The sequence below is a fragment of the Scyliorhinus torazame genome, chromosome 3 (genome assembly GCF_047496885.1).
Source record: "Scyliorhinus torazame isolate Kashiwa2021f chromosome 3, sScyTor2.1, whole genome shotgun sequence".
In the NCBI taxonomy this organism is placed as follows: domain Eukaryota; kingdom Metazoa; phylum Chordata; class Chondrichthyes; order Carcharhiniformes; family Scyliorhinidae; genus Scyliorhinus; species Scyliorhinus torazame.
Genome location: NC_092709.1, coordinates 96,875,953 through 96,890,580, shown reverse-complemented (window position 1 = coordinate 96,890,580; position 14,628 = coordinate 96,875,953). Strand labels below are relative to the sequence as shown.

Sequence of the window (14,628 nt, the reverse complement as noted above, 5' to 3'; positions counted from 1 at the left end):
AAACGTTTGCTGAAATATCCATTTTCAGTTATATAATTGGCCTTGTAAATGTTGTCCCAGAGTTAAATGAAAACACATTCCTTTACACATCTAAGATTTATGCTAGAAATTTCAATATTTCCAATTGTTGGATATGCATTGCATCCCCCACTCACTCAGGAGAAGGCATTCCTTTCTTAATTATCCCTTTTAATGCTTCAGAAACAGCAGAATGGTACATCTATCAAAGCACCCCTCGCTCGCAGTATCCCGTCCTGGAGCAGTTTCAGGTCAGAAAGGGAGGTACCAAATTTATTTAAAGCAAAGTACTAATTTATGGAAATTTGCAGATTATCCATTAAACACTTTTTCATGATGGTATCAACCTAAATATAACACAAATAAAAATCCTCCACATATTAATCTCCAAAATACTCTTAAACAAGAAGGATCAATATGTCTCACTAGTAATAACCCCAGAGCGATGAAGATGGGCCATTGTATTTGTACTCATTATTTTGATGTTAACACAGTCTATAGATGTACCAATAATGCAAAACACAGAGCTGATCGATCCTCAATAATAAAAGGTACACGCAATGTCATAAGTAGTAAATCATTCACAGATGTTTGGTCTTTGGAATACATTTACAAATATTCGGCTTATATTTTATCTGTAATAACAAAGCATACTCCTGGCTTCCAAAATTCTGGTCAGGATCTTGCTATTAAGGATATGTAGTATCTGCCATCCGTCTCCTCCCTCATCTCCCTAATCTATCAGAACCAACCACTCGAAGAAATAAATGTGCTATCAAATTACAAGATGCAATCTATGCTAAAATTATTCCTTTTTATTGGGAAATAAGGGCAGCCAACGAATTAAATAAACTAATAACCATCATACAAAATGTAGCTGACTGTACTGCCGATGCCCTAAATAAAACCTCTGATGAAATGCGAGTAATTCGAACCGTGGCACTACAAAATCGAATGGCACTTGATTATGTGCTAGCCAAAAAAGGTGGAACCTGCGCCCTGATTGGTGCGGAGTGTTGCACTTCATTCCAGGTAATTCGAAGGAAGTTAAAGATCTGGCAGCACACATTCAAAAGGAAGTCAGAAAGCTTGTCACACCCTCGGATACCTCTATCTGGGAGAAACTTTGCGGGTGGTTGGGACCCACAGGAATGTCCACAGTAAGAATAATCTTTTTCTTCTGTGTAGCAGGATTCATCATTGACATGACATTCCTGGTGATTAAATGCGTTAGCCAACTATTCACTAAACCGCATGGGCTCAACAATCAGAATGATTCACACTAACCCCACTGCACGACCATTAGATGAAATAGAACTACAATATTACTGTTGAACTATTACTAACCTATCAATTATTTGACTGTATTACTAACATATTGCTAAAAGATAAATACTGAATCAGTAGAATAAAATTCAATTAATTGATTAATTATTATTGGATAATATTAATTCGTTAAGAATCTTTTTAAAAAAATATATTTTTATTCTCCCCCTTTTTCACATTTTCTCCCAAATTTACACCAACCAACAATAATCAGCAACAAATGTCAATCCCCATAACAATAACAACGATCCCATCCTCCCAAAAACCCCAAACATTAGCCCGCATGTTTACATAAACAAATGACAAAAAGGAATCAGGGATCACCCTTAGTCACCCGTAATACACACAGCCCCCCTCCCCCAACCCTCCCACCCATCCCCCCAACTAATGTTCGATGTTATCCAGTTCTTGAAAGTGCATAATGAATAATGTCCATGAATTGTAGAACCCCTCCGTCCTTCCCCTCAGTTCAAACTTAACCTTCTCAAGAGTCAAGAATTCCAACAGGTCCCCCCGCCACGCCAGGGCACAGGGTGGAGAGGCTACTCCCCATCCCAACAGGATCCGCCTTCGGGCGATCAGCGAGGCGAAATCTACGATATCTGCCTCCGCCCCCCGTTTCCAACCCTGGCTGGTCCGACACCCCGAATATGGCCTCCCGGGGACCCGGGACCAGTTTCACGTGCACCACCTTGGAAATTACACTAAAAACCTCCTTCCAGTAATCCTCTAGCTTTGGACAGGACCAAAACATATGAACGTGATTAGCGGCCCCCCCCCCCCCCCCCCCCCCGCAACGCTCACACAAATCTTCTACTCCTTCAAAGAATCGGCTCATCCTCGCCCTCGTGAGGTGTGCTCTGTATACCACCTTCAGCTGTATCAGCCCCAACCTCGCACACGAGGTGGAGGCATTTACTCTCCGGAGCACCTCACACCAAAACCCCTCCTCGATAACCTCTCCCAACTCTTCCTCCCACTTTGCTTTGATCTCTTCCAGTGGTGCCTTATTCTCTTCCAAAATATCTCCGTAAACCGCTAACACTATCCCCTTCTCCAGTCCCCCCGTCGTCAGCACCTCCTCCAGCAATGTGGGGGCCGGTTCCTCCGGGAAGCTCTGTATCTTCTTTCTGGCAAAATCTAAAACCTGTATGTATCTAAACACTTCCCCCCACCCCCCGCTCCAGCCCATACTTCGCTTCCAGCTCCTTGTCCTGCAAACCGACCCCATAGGAACAAATCTTTTAGCGTCTTAATCCCCTTCTCCTCCCATTTCCGAAAATTTCCATCCCACCTCCCTGGCTCAAATCTGTGGTTCCCCCGAATCGGCATCTCCTTGACCCTGCCCCCAACCCGAAGTGTTGGCGAAACTGCCTCCAAATTCTCAATGAAGCTATTATTACCGGACTCCCTGAGTATTTCCCCGGGGCTATCTGGAGGGGTGCTGTTGCTAGTGCTTTCAGTCCCGACCCCCTACACAAACTCTCCTCCATTCTGACCAACTGGGAATCAACCCCTCTGACCCAGCTCTGCATCTTCTCCACATTCGCCACCCAGTAATAGTACATCAGGTTCGGAAAACCCAAACCCCCTGCCTGCCTTCCCCTCTGTAGCAGCATCTTTCTCACTCTGGCCTCCTTCCCTCCCCATATGTATGAGATAATCCTTCCCTCAATCTCTCTGAAAAAAGCCGTTGGCAGGAAAATCGGTAGGCATTGAAAAATAAACACATTCCTGTACCCGACCCGCCAATGATAGAGGAAGACCATCCCACCTTGCCAGATCAGCTTTCACTCTCCCCACCAAACTAGAGATGTTGTACCTGCGAAGCTCCCCCCCCCCCCACTCCCGGGCAACCTGCACCCCCAGATACCTAAAGTGAGTCCCTGCCCTACGGAATGGCAGCCCCCCCACCCCTGCCCCCGCCCCCGGCCGAGACACCACAAAATACTCACTTTGTTTAGATTCAGCTTGTACCCTGAGAAAGACCCAAATACTCGAAGTAGCTCCAATATTCCCCCTATCGACTCACTCGGTTCCGACACGTATAACAGCAAGTCGTCGGCATATAAGGACACTCTATGCTCTATCCCCCCTGCACTATTCCTTTCCATGCTCCCGAACCTCTTAACGTGATGGCCAACGGCTCAATCGCAAGTGCAAACAGCAGGGGGGACATAGGACATCCCTGTCTTGTCCCACGGTGGAGAGACAAGTATCTCGAGCTGATATTGTTTGTGCGGACACTCGCCCTCGGCTCCTTATATAGTAGCTTTACCCAGTTCACAAATCTTGGTCCAATCCCAAACCGCTCCAGAACTGCCATCAAGTACCCCCATTCTACCCGGTCAAACGCCTTCTTGGCGTCCAATGCCACAACCACCTCTGTTTCCTTCCCCTCCGCCGGTGCCATAACGACGCTCAATACCTTCTAACTTTTGAAAAGAGCTGCCTCCCTCTCACGTACCCATTCTGATCATGCCCTATCACCTTCGGGAGGCACTCCTCCAGCCTACCCGCCAGTACCTTCGCCAATACTTTTGCGACAACATTCAGAAGTGATATGGTCCTATACGACCCACACTACGGCGGATCCTTACCTTTTTTTAGCAACAGTGAAATCGATTCCTGCCCCAAGGTTTATGGCCCCCTTCCCTATCGCCTCTTCAAACATCCCCACCATCAAGTGTGCCAGCTTATCCTGGAATTTTTATAATATTCCACCGGAAACCCATCCGGCCCTGCCACCTTCCCCGACTGCATCCTTCCAATCGCATCCTTTATCTCCTGCTCCACTATTGCTCCTTAAACAAAATTACCTCACCTCTCACCACCGCCTTTGGAGCCTGGGAGATGTCATAATATCCACTCATGTATATAATGAGATGCAGACAGGCAGTGATTGACACATAGGATGACCTATAAGCATACAACACAGCACAGCCAATCACCAGACAGGACACTACCACTATAAAGCCAAAGGGCACTAGGTTTCCCGCTCTCTCAGGTCCCAGCTAATGAGACAGTCAGAGTCCACGAGCTAGCAAGCACAAATACCAGTAAGTCTGGTCAGGCTACTACAAGGTCACTAGTCAGATCAGTATAGTGGCGACCCACAGCTGAATGTATACAGCAGTTCATCTAGTTGAATAAAACAGTGTTGGATCTTCTCCTGTGTTAGATGTCTGTTTCTAACTTCCCTGCATCGAGTGCAGTCCACATCGAACCAAACTGCCTAACACATCAGGGCCTATACCCACTGGATTGTAAAAGAATGAAAGGTAATCTTATCGAAACATATGAGGGGAGTTTATAGGATGGATACCGGAAAGATGTTTCTTCTTGTGGAACAGACTAGAACGAGGGGACACTTTAAAAATAAGAGGTCTTCCTTTTAAGACGGAGATGAGGAGAATTTGTTTCTCTCTGAGGGTCGTTAGTCTATGGAATTCTATTCTCCAGAAAGCAGTGGTGGCTGGGTTATTGAATATATTCAAGGCTGAGCTGGATAGATTTTTGATAGACAAGGGAGTCGGGGGTTATGAGGGAGCAGACAGGAATGTGGAGTTGAGATAACAATCAGATCATCCAAGATTTTATTGGATAGTGGAGCAGGCTCAAAGGGCAAAATGGCCTACTCGTGCTCCTAAGTCCTATATTCTTATGTTTTTTTAATAAATATTTTTATTCTCCTCCTTTTTCACATTTTCTCCCGCATTTACACCCATCAACAATAAACAACAATCAGCAAGATATGTCAATCCCCATAATAACAACAATCCCATCCGCCCACCAACCCCCAAACATCAGCCCGCATGTTTACATAAACAAATGACAAAAAGGAATCAGGGATTACCCGTAGTCACCCTTCATCTACACAGCCCCCCCTCCCCGTACCCCCCTCCCAAACTAATGTTCGATGTTATCCAGTTCTTGAAAGTGCATAATAAATAGTGCCCATGACTTGTAGAACCCCTCCGAGCTTCCCCTCAGTTCGAACTTAACCTTCTCAAGGGTCAAGTATTCCAACAGGTCCCCCCGCCACGCCAGGGCACTGGGTGGAGAGGCTGCTCTCCATCCCAGCAGGATCCGCCTTCGGGTGATCAACGAGGCGAAGGCTATGATATCTGCCTCCGTCCCGTTTCCAACCCTGGCTGGTCCGCCACCCCGAATATGGCCTCCTGGGGACCCGGGTCCAGTTTCACACGCAACACCTTGGAAATTACCCGAAACACCTCCTTCCAGTACTCCCCTAGCTTTGGACAGGACCAAAACATATGAACATGATTCGCGGGCCACCCCCCCCCCCCCCCCCCCCCCCCCCCCCCCCGCCCCCCGCCCCCCGGCAACGCTCACACAAATCCTATACTCCTTCAAAAAATCGGCTCATCCTCGCCTTCATGAGGTGCGCTCTATATACCACCTTCAGCTGTATCAGACCCAACCTCGCACATGAGGTGGAGGCATTCACTCTCCGGAGCACCTCACACCAGACCCCCTCCTCTATAGCCTCTCCCAGCTCTTCCTCCCACTTTGCTTTGATCCCTTCCAGTGGTGCCTTATCCTCTTCCAGAATAGCTCCATACACCGCTGACACTGCCCCCTTCTCCAGTCCCCTTGTCGTCAACACCTCCTCCAGCAATGTGGAGGCCGGTTCCTCTGGGAAGCTCTATCTCCTTCCTGGCAAAATCCCGAACCTGCATGTACCTAAACTCTTCTCCCTGCTCAAGCCCATACTTCGCTTCCCGCTCCCTCAATCCTGCAAACCGACCCCGAAGAAACAAATCTTTTAGCGTCTTAATCTCCTTCTCTTCCCATTTCCGAAATCTTCCATCCCACCTCCCTGGCTCAAATCTGTGGTTCCCCCGAATCGGCATTTCCCTTGACCCTAAACACAACCTGAAGTGTTGGCGAAACTGCCTCCAGATTTTCAATGAAGCTATTATTATCGGACTCCCTGAATATTTCCCCGGAGCTATCGGGAACGGCACTGTTGCAAGTGCCTTCAGCCCCGACCCCCTGCACAAACTCTCCTACATTCTGACTCACTGAGAATCAACCCCTCTGACCCAGCTCCGCACTTTCTCCACGTTCGCCGCCCAGTAGTAGTACAACAGGTTCGGGAGACCCAAACCCCCTGCCTCCCTTCCCCTCTGTAGCAGCACCTTTCTCGCTCTGGCCACCTTCCCTCCCCATATGAATGAGGTAATCCTTCCCTCAATCTCCCTGAAAAAAGACTTTGCCAGGAAAAACGGTAGGCATTGAAAAATAAACAGGAATCGCAGCAACACATTCATTTTAACCACCTGTACCCGACCTGCCAGTGACAGAGGAAGGCCGCCCCACCTTGCCAGATCGGCTTTCACTCTCCCCACCAAACTAGTGATGTTGTACCTGAGAAGCCTCCCCCACTCCCGGGCAACCTGCACCCCCAGATACCTAAAATGAGTCCCTGCTGTACGGAATGGCAGCCCCCCCCACCCCTGGCCGAGACACCACAAAGTACTCACTCTTGTCCGGGTTCAACTTGTACCCCGAGAAAGACCCAAATACCCGCAGTAGCTCCAATATTCCTCCTATCGACGCACTCGGTTCCGACACATACAGCAGCAAGTCGTCGGCATATAAGGACACCCTATGCTCTATCCCCCCCCACCGCACTATTCCTTTCCATGCTCCCGAACTTCTCAATGCGATGCCAACGGCTCAATCGCAAGTGCAAGCAGCAGGGGGGACATAGGTATCCCTGTCTCGTCCCACGGTGGAGAGAAAAGTATCTCGAACTGATATTATTTGTGCGGACACTCGTCTTCGGATCCTTATATAATAGCTTTACCCAGTTCACAAACCTTGGTCCAATCCCAAACCGCTCCAGCACTTCCATCAGGTACCCCCATTCTACCTGATCAAACGCCCGGCGTCCAATGCCACAACTACCTCTGTTTCCTTTCTTTCCGCCGGTGCCATAACAACGTTCAAAACCCTCCTAATGTTCGAAAACAGCTGCCTCCCTTTCACGAACCCCGTCTGATCCTCCCCTATCACCTTCGGAAGGCACTCCTCCAGCCAACCGCCAGTACCTTCGCCAACACTTTTACGTCCACATTCAGAAGCGATATGGGCCGATACGACCCACACTCCGTCGGATCCTTATCTTTTTTTAGTAACAGGGAAATCGATGCCTGCCCCAAGGTTTGCGGCAATACCCCTTCCCTATTGCCTCCTCAAACATCCCCACCATCAGGGGTGCCAGCTTATCCTGGAATTTTTTATAATATTCCACCGGAAACCCATCCGGCTCTGCCACCTTCCCCGACTGCATCCTCCCAATCGCATCCTTTATCTCCTGCTCCACTATTGCTCCTTCTAATGTAGCCCTGTCCCCCCTCCCCTAACCTCGGGTACTCCAACCCATCTAGAAATTCCTGCATCTCACGGTCTCCCCCAAGTGGCTCTGACTTGTACAACCTCTCATAAAACTCCTCAAAAACCTTGTTAATCAGCACTGGAGCCACCACCAACTTCCCTGCCCTATCCTTCACCTGAAGAAGTTCCCTTGCCGCTGCCTCCCTCCGGAGCTGACCTGCTAACATACCTTATCTCCATGTTCATAAACTGCACCCCTTGCTCGTCTCAGTTGGCGCACCGCCTTCCTGGTGGACAGTCGGTCGAAGCTCGCCTGTAGTTCCTTCCTCTTTTCCAGCTTTGCCGGGTCCCCATCCTCTGCATACCTCATATCTACCTCCAACATCTCATCTATTACCCTCTGCCGCTCCAACCTCTCCTCTTTATCCACCCTGGCCTTAAACAAAATTACCTCACCTCTCACCACCGCCTTTAGAGCCTCCCAGACGACTCACCCGTACAATTGAAACCTACATATTCCTTAATTACCTTTTCAATTTTCTCACAGAACACTTGGTTCCCCAAAAGCCCCACATCCAGTTTCCAACCCGGTCTCTGCGCTGCCCCCTTCTCCAGTACCATATCCAGCCAATGTGGAGCGTGATCTGACACTGCAATTGCAGAGTATTCCGACCCCTTGACTCTAGCCAGCAAAGCCTTCCCCACCACAAAAAAGATGATCCACGAGTATACCTTATGGACTGCTGAGAAAAACGAGTACTCCCGTTCCCTTGGGTGCAGGAACCTCCAAGGGTCCACCCCTCCTATTTCCACCATTAGCCCAGCCAGCGCCTTCGCCCCCCCGATGGGACCAGCGAGCGCGGCCGTGATCTGTCCAACCTTGGCTCCTGCACCAAGTTCCAGTCCCCCTCCACAATCAGCTCATGCGTGTCCAAGTCGGGAATAGCCCCAAACATCTTCCTCGCGAATCCCACATCGTCCCAATTGGGACCGTATACACTTAACAGCGCCACTAATCTCCCCTCCAGCGTCCCTGTCACAATCACATATCTACCCCCCTGATCTGCCACCACCTTCTCCATCTGGAAGCGTACCCCTTTTGCTGACCAGCACCGCTACCCCTCGAGCCCTTCCATCAAATCCAGAGTGAAACACTTGGCTAACCCAGCCCTTTTTAAGTCTCACCTGGTCCTCAACCCTCAAGTGAGACTCCTGCAGCATTGCTACATCGGCTTTCAAACTTTTAAGATGTGCAAGCACCCTTGACCTCTTGACCGGACCTCCCAGCCCTCTCACGTTCCACGTGACTATCCTTACTGGGGGACTCTCACCCCCACCCCCCCCCCCCCCACCTTTCTTATCCACCATCACCATACCACCGGGCCCTGCCCCATAAGCCTGACCCGCCCCTGTCCATTGTTAACATCGAACCCCTTCCCCCCCTCCCAAGAACCCCCCCTACAAAAACATCCCCCAACATCCATCCCTCCACCCCCTCTTGCTCGCCTCGTAGGCCCATTGAAGCCTGCTATCCAGGCTCCAACGTCCGGAGTCCTCCTCTCACCTCACCCCCGTTCACTAACTGACTTTAGTTAGCTAGCGCGGGTGGCTCCCCCCGCCAAGACCTCTCGCCCCCTTCCACCCAGTCCCAGAGAAAGAAACACCAAAACAAACCCAACAATCCAACCCCTACAATTCACTAACATAACATTTAACCGTCGCAACACAGAACGCCATTAACTTGAACTCTGTAACAATGCAAAGAGAGGTAAATTTCAATACAAATCAGTAAAAGGAAAGTTGTAACATTTGTACATTTTCCAGCCGCTCAAACACAGTCCACAGTCTCTCTTCCAGTTCCGCTCTTCACATCTGTCCCAAGCCTTCTGCCCTCATGAACGCCTCAGCCGCCTCCGCTGTCTCAAAATAAAAGTCTTTGGCGCTATATATTACTCTCAACTTCGCCGGGTACACCACACCAAACCGCACCCCCTTCTTGTACAAAGCCGCCTTCACTCGCCCAAACGCCGCTCGTCTTTTTGCCAACTCCACCGTCAAGTCCTGGTAGATCCGAACCGCAGTACCAACCCACAGCACCTCACGCTCCTGCTTCGCCCAGCTTAACACTTTCTCCTTCATGCAAAACTTATGGAAGCAGATAATTACTGCCCTTGGCGGCTCGTTCACTTTGAGCTTCGGCCTTAATGACCGATGAGCTCGGTCTAGCTCGTACAGGGTGGGGCTCTCATCCTCCCCCATCAGCTCCGCCAACTTCTTCGCAAAGTATTGCGTTGGCCTTGGGCCCTCTGTCCCTTCGGGCAAGCCCACGATTCTCAAATTGTGCCGCCTTGAGCGGTTTTCCAAGTCTTCCAGCTTTGCTCGGAGTCCTCGGTTAACCTCCACCATTCTCCGCAGCTCGTCCCCCATCGAGGTGACCTGGTTGCTGTCTTGCGTCACGGCCTCCTCCACCTCCTTCATCTTCTCACCCTGCTCTCGCACCTCGGCCGATGCCTTTGCCACCTCCACCCTCATCGGTTCGATTGCCTCCTCCACCAATGACCTCAACACGACCGCCGTCTCTTTCCTCAAGGCCTCCATGTGCCTCACAAAATGTTTTCCCAGCTCCACCGCCATCACCTCGGTCATCTTCCCCACCGTAAGTAGTGCGGCCCCGCCTTGCAGTTCGGCTTCCGCCATCCTGTAAACACTTTTGCTTGTCTTCTCCTTCGGCGGCGAACCCGCGTTTCCTCCTTTCTTCGACGCTGGTCTACGCATCCTTTAGCGGCTTATTGTTTTTTATCTTCTTTCTTTTCTCCTCTCTCCCCCTTCACCCTCCTGCCCTTCATCAATCTGACATTCTCTTTTTGAAAAACAATGGGGGGGGGGGGGGGGGAAAGAGAGAAAAAAAAACTTTCACCAAACTTCCTTAAATCTTCTTTCTTTCTCCTCTGCATTCACCTGGGACCAGGCTTCAACCTTCTTTCTTCTTCCTAGGTGGGAGCCATCCGACGTGGAGCACCCTCCCTACATAGTGCCCTGGCCTCGGGCCTGCCGCCTCCTCGTAGCTCCGCCCCCGCTACTCTTGACCTGCCGCGCCGGGCCCGGCGCCTCAGCCCCCGCCGCCCGACACCCGCGCGGGGTTCTTCGCGTTTTTTAAACCGGCCCCGCTGGCTGCTCGTGGCGGCCCCAAAGGCCGACGATAGTCGGGGGGGGGTGTGTGAAGACTCGGGGATTTCCCCAAAATTGCCGCGAATCGCGGCCACCGGCGGGAGCTCTTGTTGTTGCGACCGCCCTGCTCGCCCACGCCACCGGAAGTCCCCTATGTTCTTATGTTATGTTAACTTTTTGTGAAGGATGCCAAAGCTGGGTATCACATGGCAACATTAGTCCATTCTAGGTCTGATACAGTGCAGAATAATGCCAACAAAACTCACTTTTTCTCTGCCAAAGCAATCTGCCTTATCCCCAATTTTGATACAGTACTTTAACTGGTCTGGGCAGCAACACTACTAATTTGAGATAAACAGATTGTTTAAGCTTGTATAACAACAATTCATAGATTTGAAGTTGAAATGTTAACAGTCAAACTCACATTGTATGATCTACAATGACGTTGTTTCCACTGGACTAGCACAACCTGAGCTATTACGAGGGTGGCAATAAGAATAAGCACCATTTCCGCGTGCATAGCCTCATGTCCACGGTGTTTTGCATGTATCTTGGCATGTTGTAGTCTACAAAAATGAGAGTTGCAAAATAAAATTTTAATGCTGAAGTGTGTATACTGCTTCGGGAAAGAAAGCTGTTAAATACAATGTTTTAAGCATACTCATCTGAAGACTTGATTTGAAAATGAATTAGATAATACTGTATTCCTATGGAAGGCCTCAAGTTTCCAAAAGAATGATTTAACTTCCTGCCTATCTGGAAATTTTTCACATTTATCTCATGGGCGACAAGGTGGCACAGTGGTTAGCACTGCTGCCTCACAACGCTAGGGACCCGTGTTCAATTCCGGCCTCGGGTGACTGTCTGTGTGGAGTTTGCACTTCCTCCCAATGTCTGCATGGGTTTCCTCCGGTTACGTCCCACAGTCCAAAGATGTGCAGGTTAGGTGGAATGACCATGCTAAATTGCTCCTTAGTGTCCAGAAAGTTAGGTGAGGTTACGGGGATAGGGCCGGGCTGTGGGCCTAGGTAGGGTACTCCTTCCAAGGGTCAGTACAGACTCAATGGGCCGAATGGCCTCCTTCTGCACTGTAGGGATTCTATGATTCTAAAATGGCTGTTGCGGAATGATTTGTGTTTATTCCAACGTTCCTTCTCCGACCCATTCTTCTTGAAGATATCTTTCTACCAGTCACAAAATCATTCTGCCAACTGTACTGTAATGCTTTCCAAAGCAAAAATTATTTCATGAGGGAAAATGAAACTTCATGTCTGGCACTATATAAAGTGTATGCAACCAGAGACCTGGCACCAGCAGAAACAGAAATAATTCCTACAGGTTATTATTTACAGTACCTGCCGTTAATGTCAGTATTTTGTCAAGCTTCACCTGAATATAATGTTTATCAAATAAAACTTACTCCCAAGAATTTAAAAATGGAAACAAAAGAATTTGGCATATGTTATTATTTGATAGCATTTAACTTTCAGTAACTTCTTACTTGGTGCTCAAGGCAAGGGATATTTACTGGGAATCAATACTTTTTGCTTTTGCGACACCAAGAGTGAGTATCAAGCTCTCACACATTAATTATAGTATGAGTTAGGTGCAGTTTCCTCTATTCTGGCTCAATAATGTTTATTGTTCGGTTCACAAGAACAATCTCTATTTGTCTGACTTAATGCACTAACCTGGGCTCCAGTTTTCACCAGTTTTTATTAAGTTTACTCAACGAGGCCCAAGTTGCAATTTATTTTACCTTTGTTAACATTTTCTGGCAGCAAGACAATACAACAATTTGCATTTCTATAGCAACTTTAAAAGGAACTAACCATCCAAGGTGCTTCACAGGAGAATTTTCAAACAGAAAATGACACCAAGCCACAGAGATATTTAGGACAAAGAATTTGGGCAAAAAGATAGGTTTTAAATAACGTGTTAGTTTTTTATGAGTGTGAGGTAAAGAGGCAAGAGGTTTAGGAAAGGAATTGAAGAGCCTCGGCAGCTGAAGACATGGCCACCAATGGTGGAGCAATTAAAATCAGGATGCGTAAAAAAACAGAATTAGAGGAACACAGATGCCATGGAGAATCATGGGGCGGGATTCTCCTCTACCCGGCGGGGCGGGGGGTCCCGGCGGGATGGAGTGGCGGGAACCACTCTGGTGTCGGGCCGCCCCAAAGGTGCGGATTTCCTCTGCACCTTTAGGGGCCAAGCCCTCACCTTTAGGGGCTATGTCCGCGCCGGAGTGGTTGCCGTCCCGCCGGCTGGCGTGGAAGGCTTTTGGCGCCACGGCAGCCGGGGCCGAAGGGACTCCGCCGGATGGCGGAAGTCCGCCCATGCGCTGGAGCGCCAGCGGCTGCTGACGTCATTCCCGCGCATCGGCCATCGCGGAGATTGATGGCCAACGCGGAGGGGAAAGAGTGCCCCCACATCACAGGCCCGCCCGTGAATTGGTGGGCCCCGATCGCAGGCCAGGCCACCGTGGGGGCACCCCCCAGGGCCAGATCGCCCACGCCGCCAGTCCCATCGGTAGGGGAGGGGGTTTAATTCACGCCGGCGGGACCGGCATTACAGCAGTGGGACTTTGGCCCATCGCAGCCGGAGAATCGCCGGGGGGGGGGGGGGGGGGGGGGCGCCGACCGGCGTGGCGCGATTCCCGCCCCGCCGAATCTCCGGTGCCGGAGAATTCGGCGGCCGGTGGGGGCGGGATTCACGGCGATTCTCCGAGCCGGTGGGGGGTCGGAGAATCCCGCCCATGGTGCTGGAGGCGATTACAGAGTTAAGGAGTAGGCTATGAAGAATAGGTGGGGCTAGGAAGGGATTTGAAAACAAAAATGAGAATAAGAGTTATTTTTGGACTGGGGGCCAAAGTTGATGAAGGAGATTTGGCGCACTAGGACTAAGGGCAGCAGCATTTTGGAGTGTGGAAGATGGTAGGTCAGCCACGTGTGTTGGGATAGTCACGTCGAGAGATAATGAGATACAAATGAGCAATTATAGGGCAAACTGATAACCCTTATGTCCAAATTACACACAATAAAATAAAATAAATCTTTATCATTGTCACAAGTAGGCTTACGTTAACACTGCAATGAAGTTACTGCGAAAAGCCCCTAGTTGCCACATTCCGGCGCCTATTCGGGTACACAGAGGGAGAATTCAGAATGTCCAATTCACCTAGCAAGCACGTCTTTCATCTCTTGAGAGAGAAAACAGGAGCACCCAGATGAAACCCACGTAGACATGGGGAGAACGTGCAGACTCCGCACAGACAGTGACCCAAGCGGGAATCGATCCTGGGCCCATGGCACTGTGAAGCAACAGTGCTAATCACTGTGCTACCGTGCTGCCCTCAAGAGTGAATTAGTCTGAACGAAGTTCTATTTTCCACACTATGCAGCTAGCAAATTCAAACCAGGTATAATCATATCTTATTTCATGATTATGTTCACATTCCATGCAAAGATTTTCCTGAGGGAGGTGAAGTGTGAGCAAGAAAAGATAAAGGGGGAGAATGGACATAACGAGGTATGCAAATATATAAGACTCTGCAACAAAAAGAAAAACTAATCTGTGATTATCTTTAAATCTCTTCGTAGATAACAGAAGCACTGAAAATCATGATAGCATACTTGGTATAAAGAGTACCACAATATTTATGAACAGAAATATAGGGTTGGGGAATGAATACTTTAAAGTTTTGAATTTGTCGCACAACTGATGAACAACTTCAGAAAACATTTTGTA

General features: G+C 49.2%; 1 protein-coding gene across 1 annotated transcript in view; it reads right to left on the bottom strand.

Moving 5' to 3' along the window:
- The window catches only part of rnf175 (ring finger protein 175), an 82,369-nt gene that overhangs the window by 50,709 nt on the left and 17,032 nt on the right, over positions 1-14,628 (bottom strand). The window contains exon 3 of the mRNA XM_072496013.1: positions 11,303-11,444. Coding sequence (XP_072352114.1) covers positions 11,303-11,444 — 142 coding nt within the window. The remainder of the gene's footprint in view (positions 1-11,302; positions 11,445-14,628) is intronic.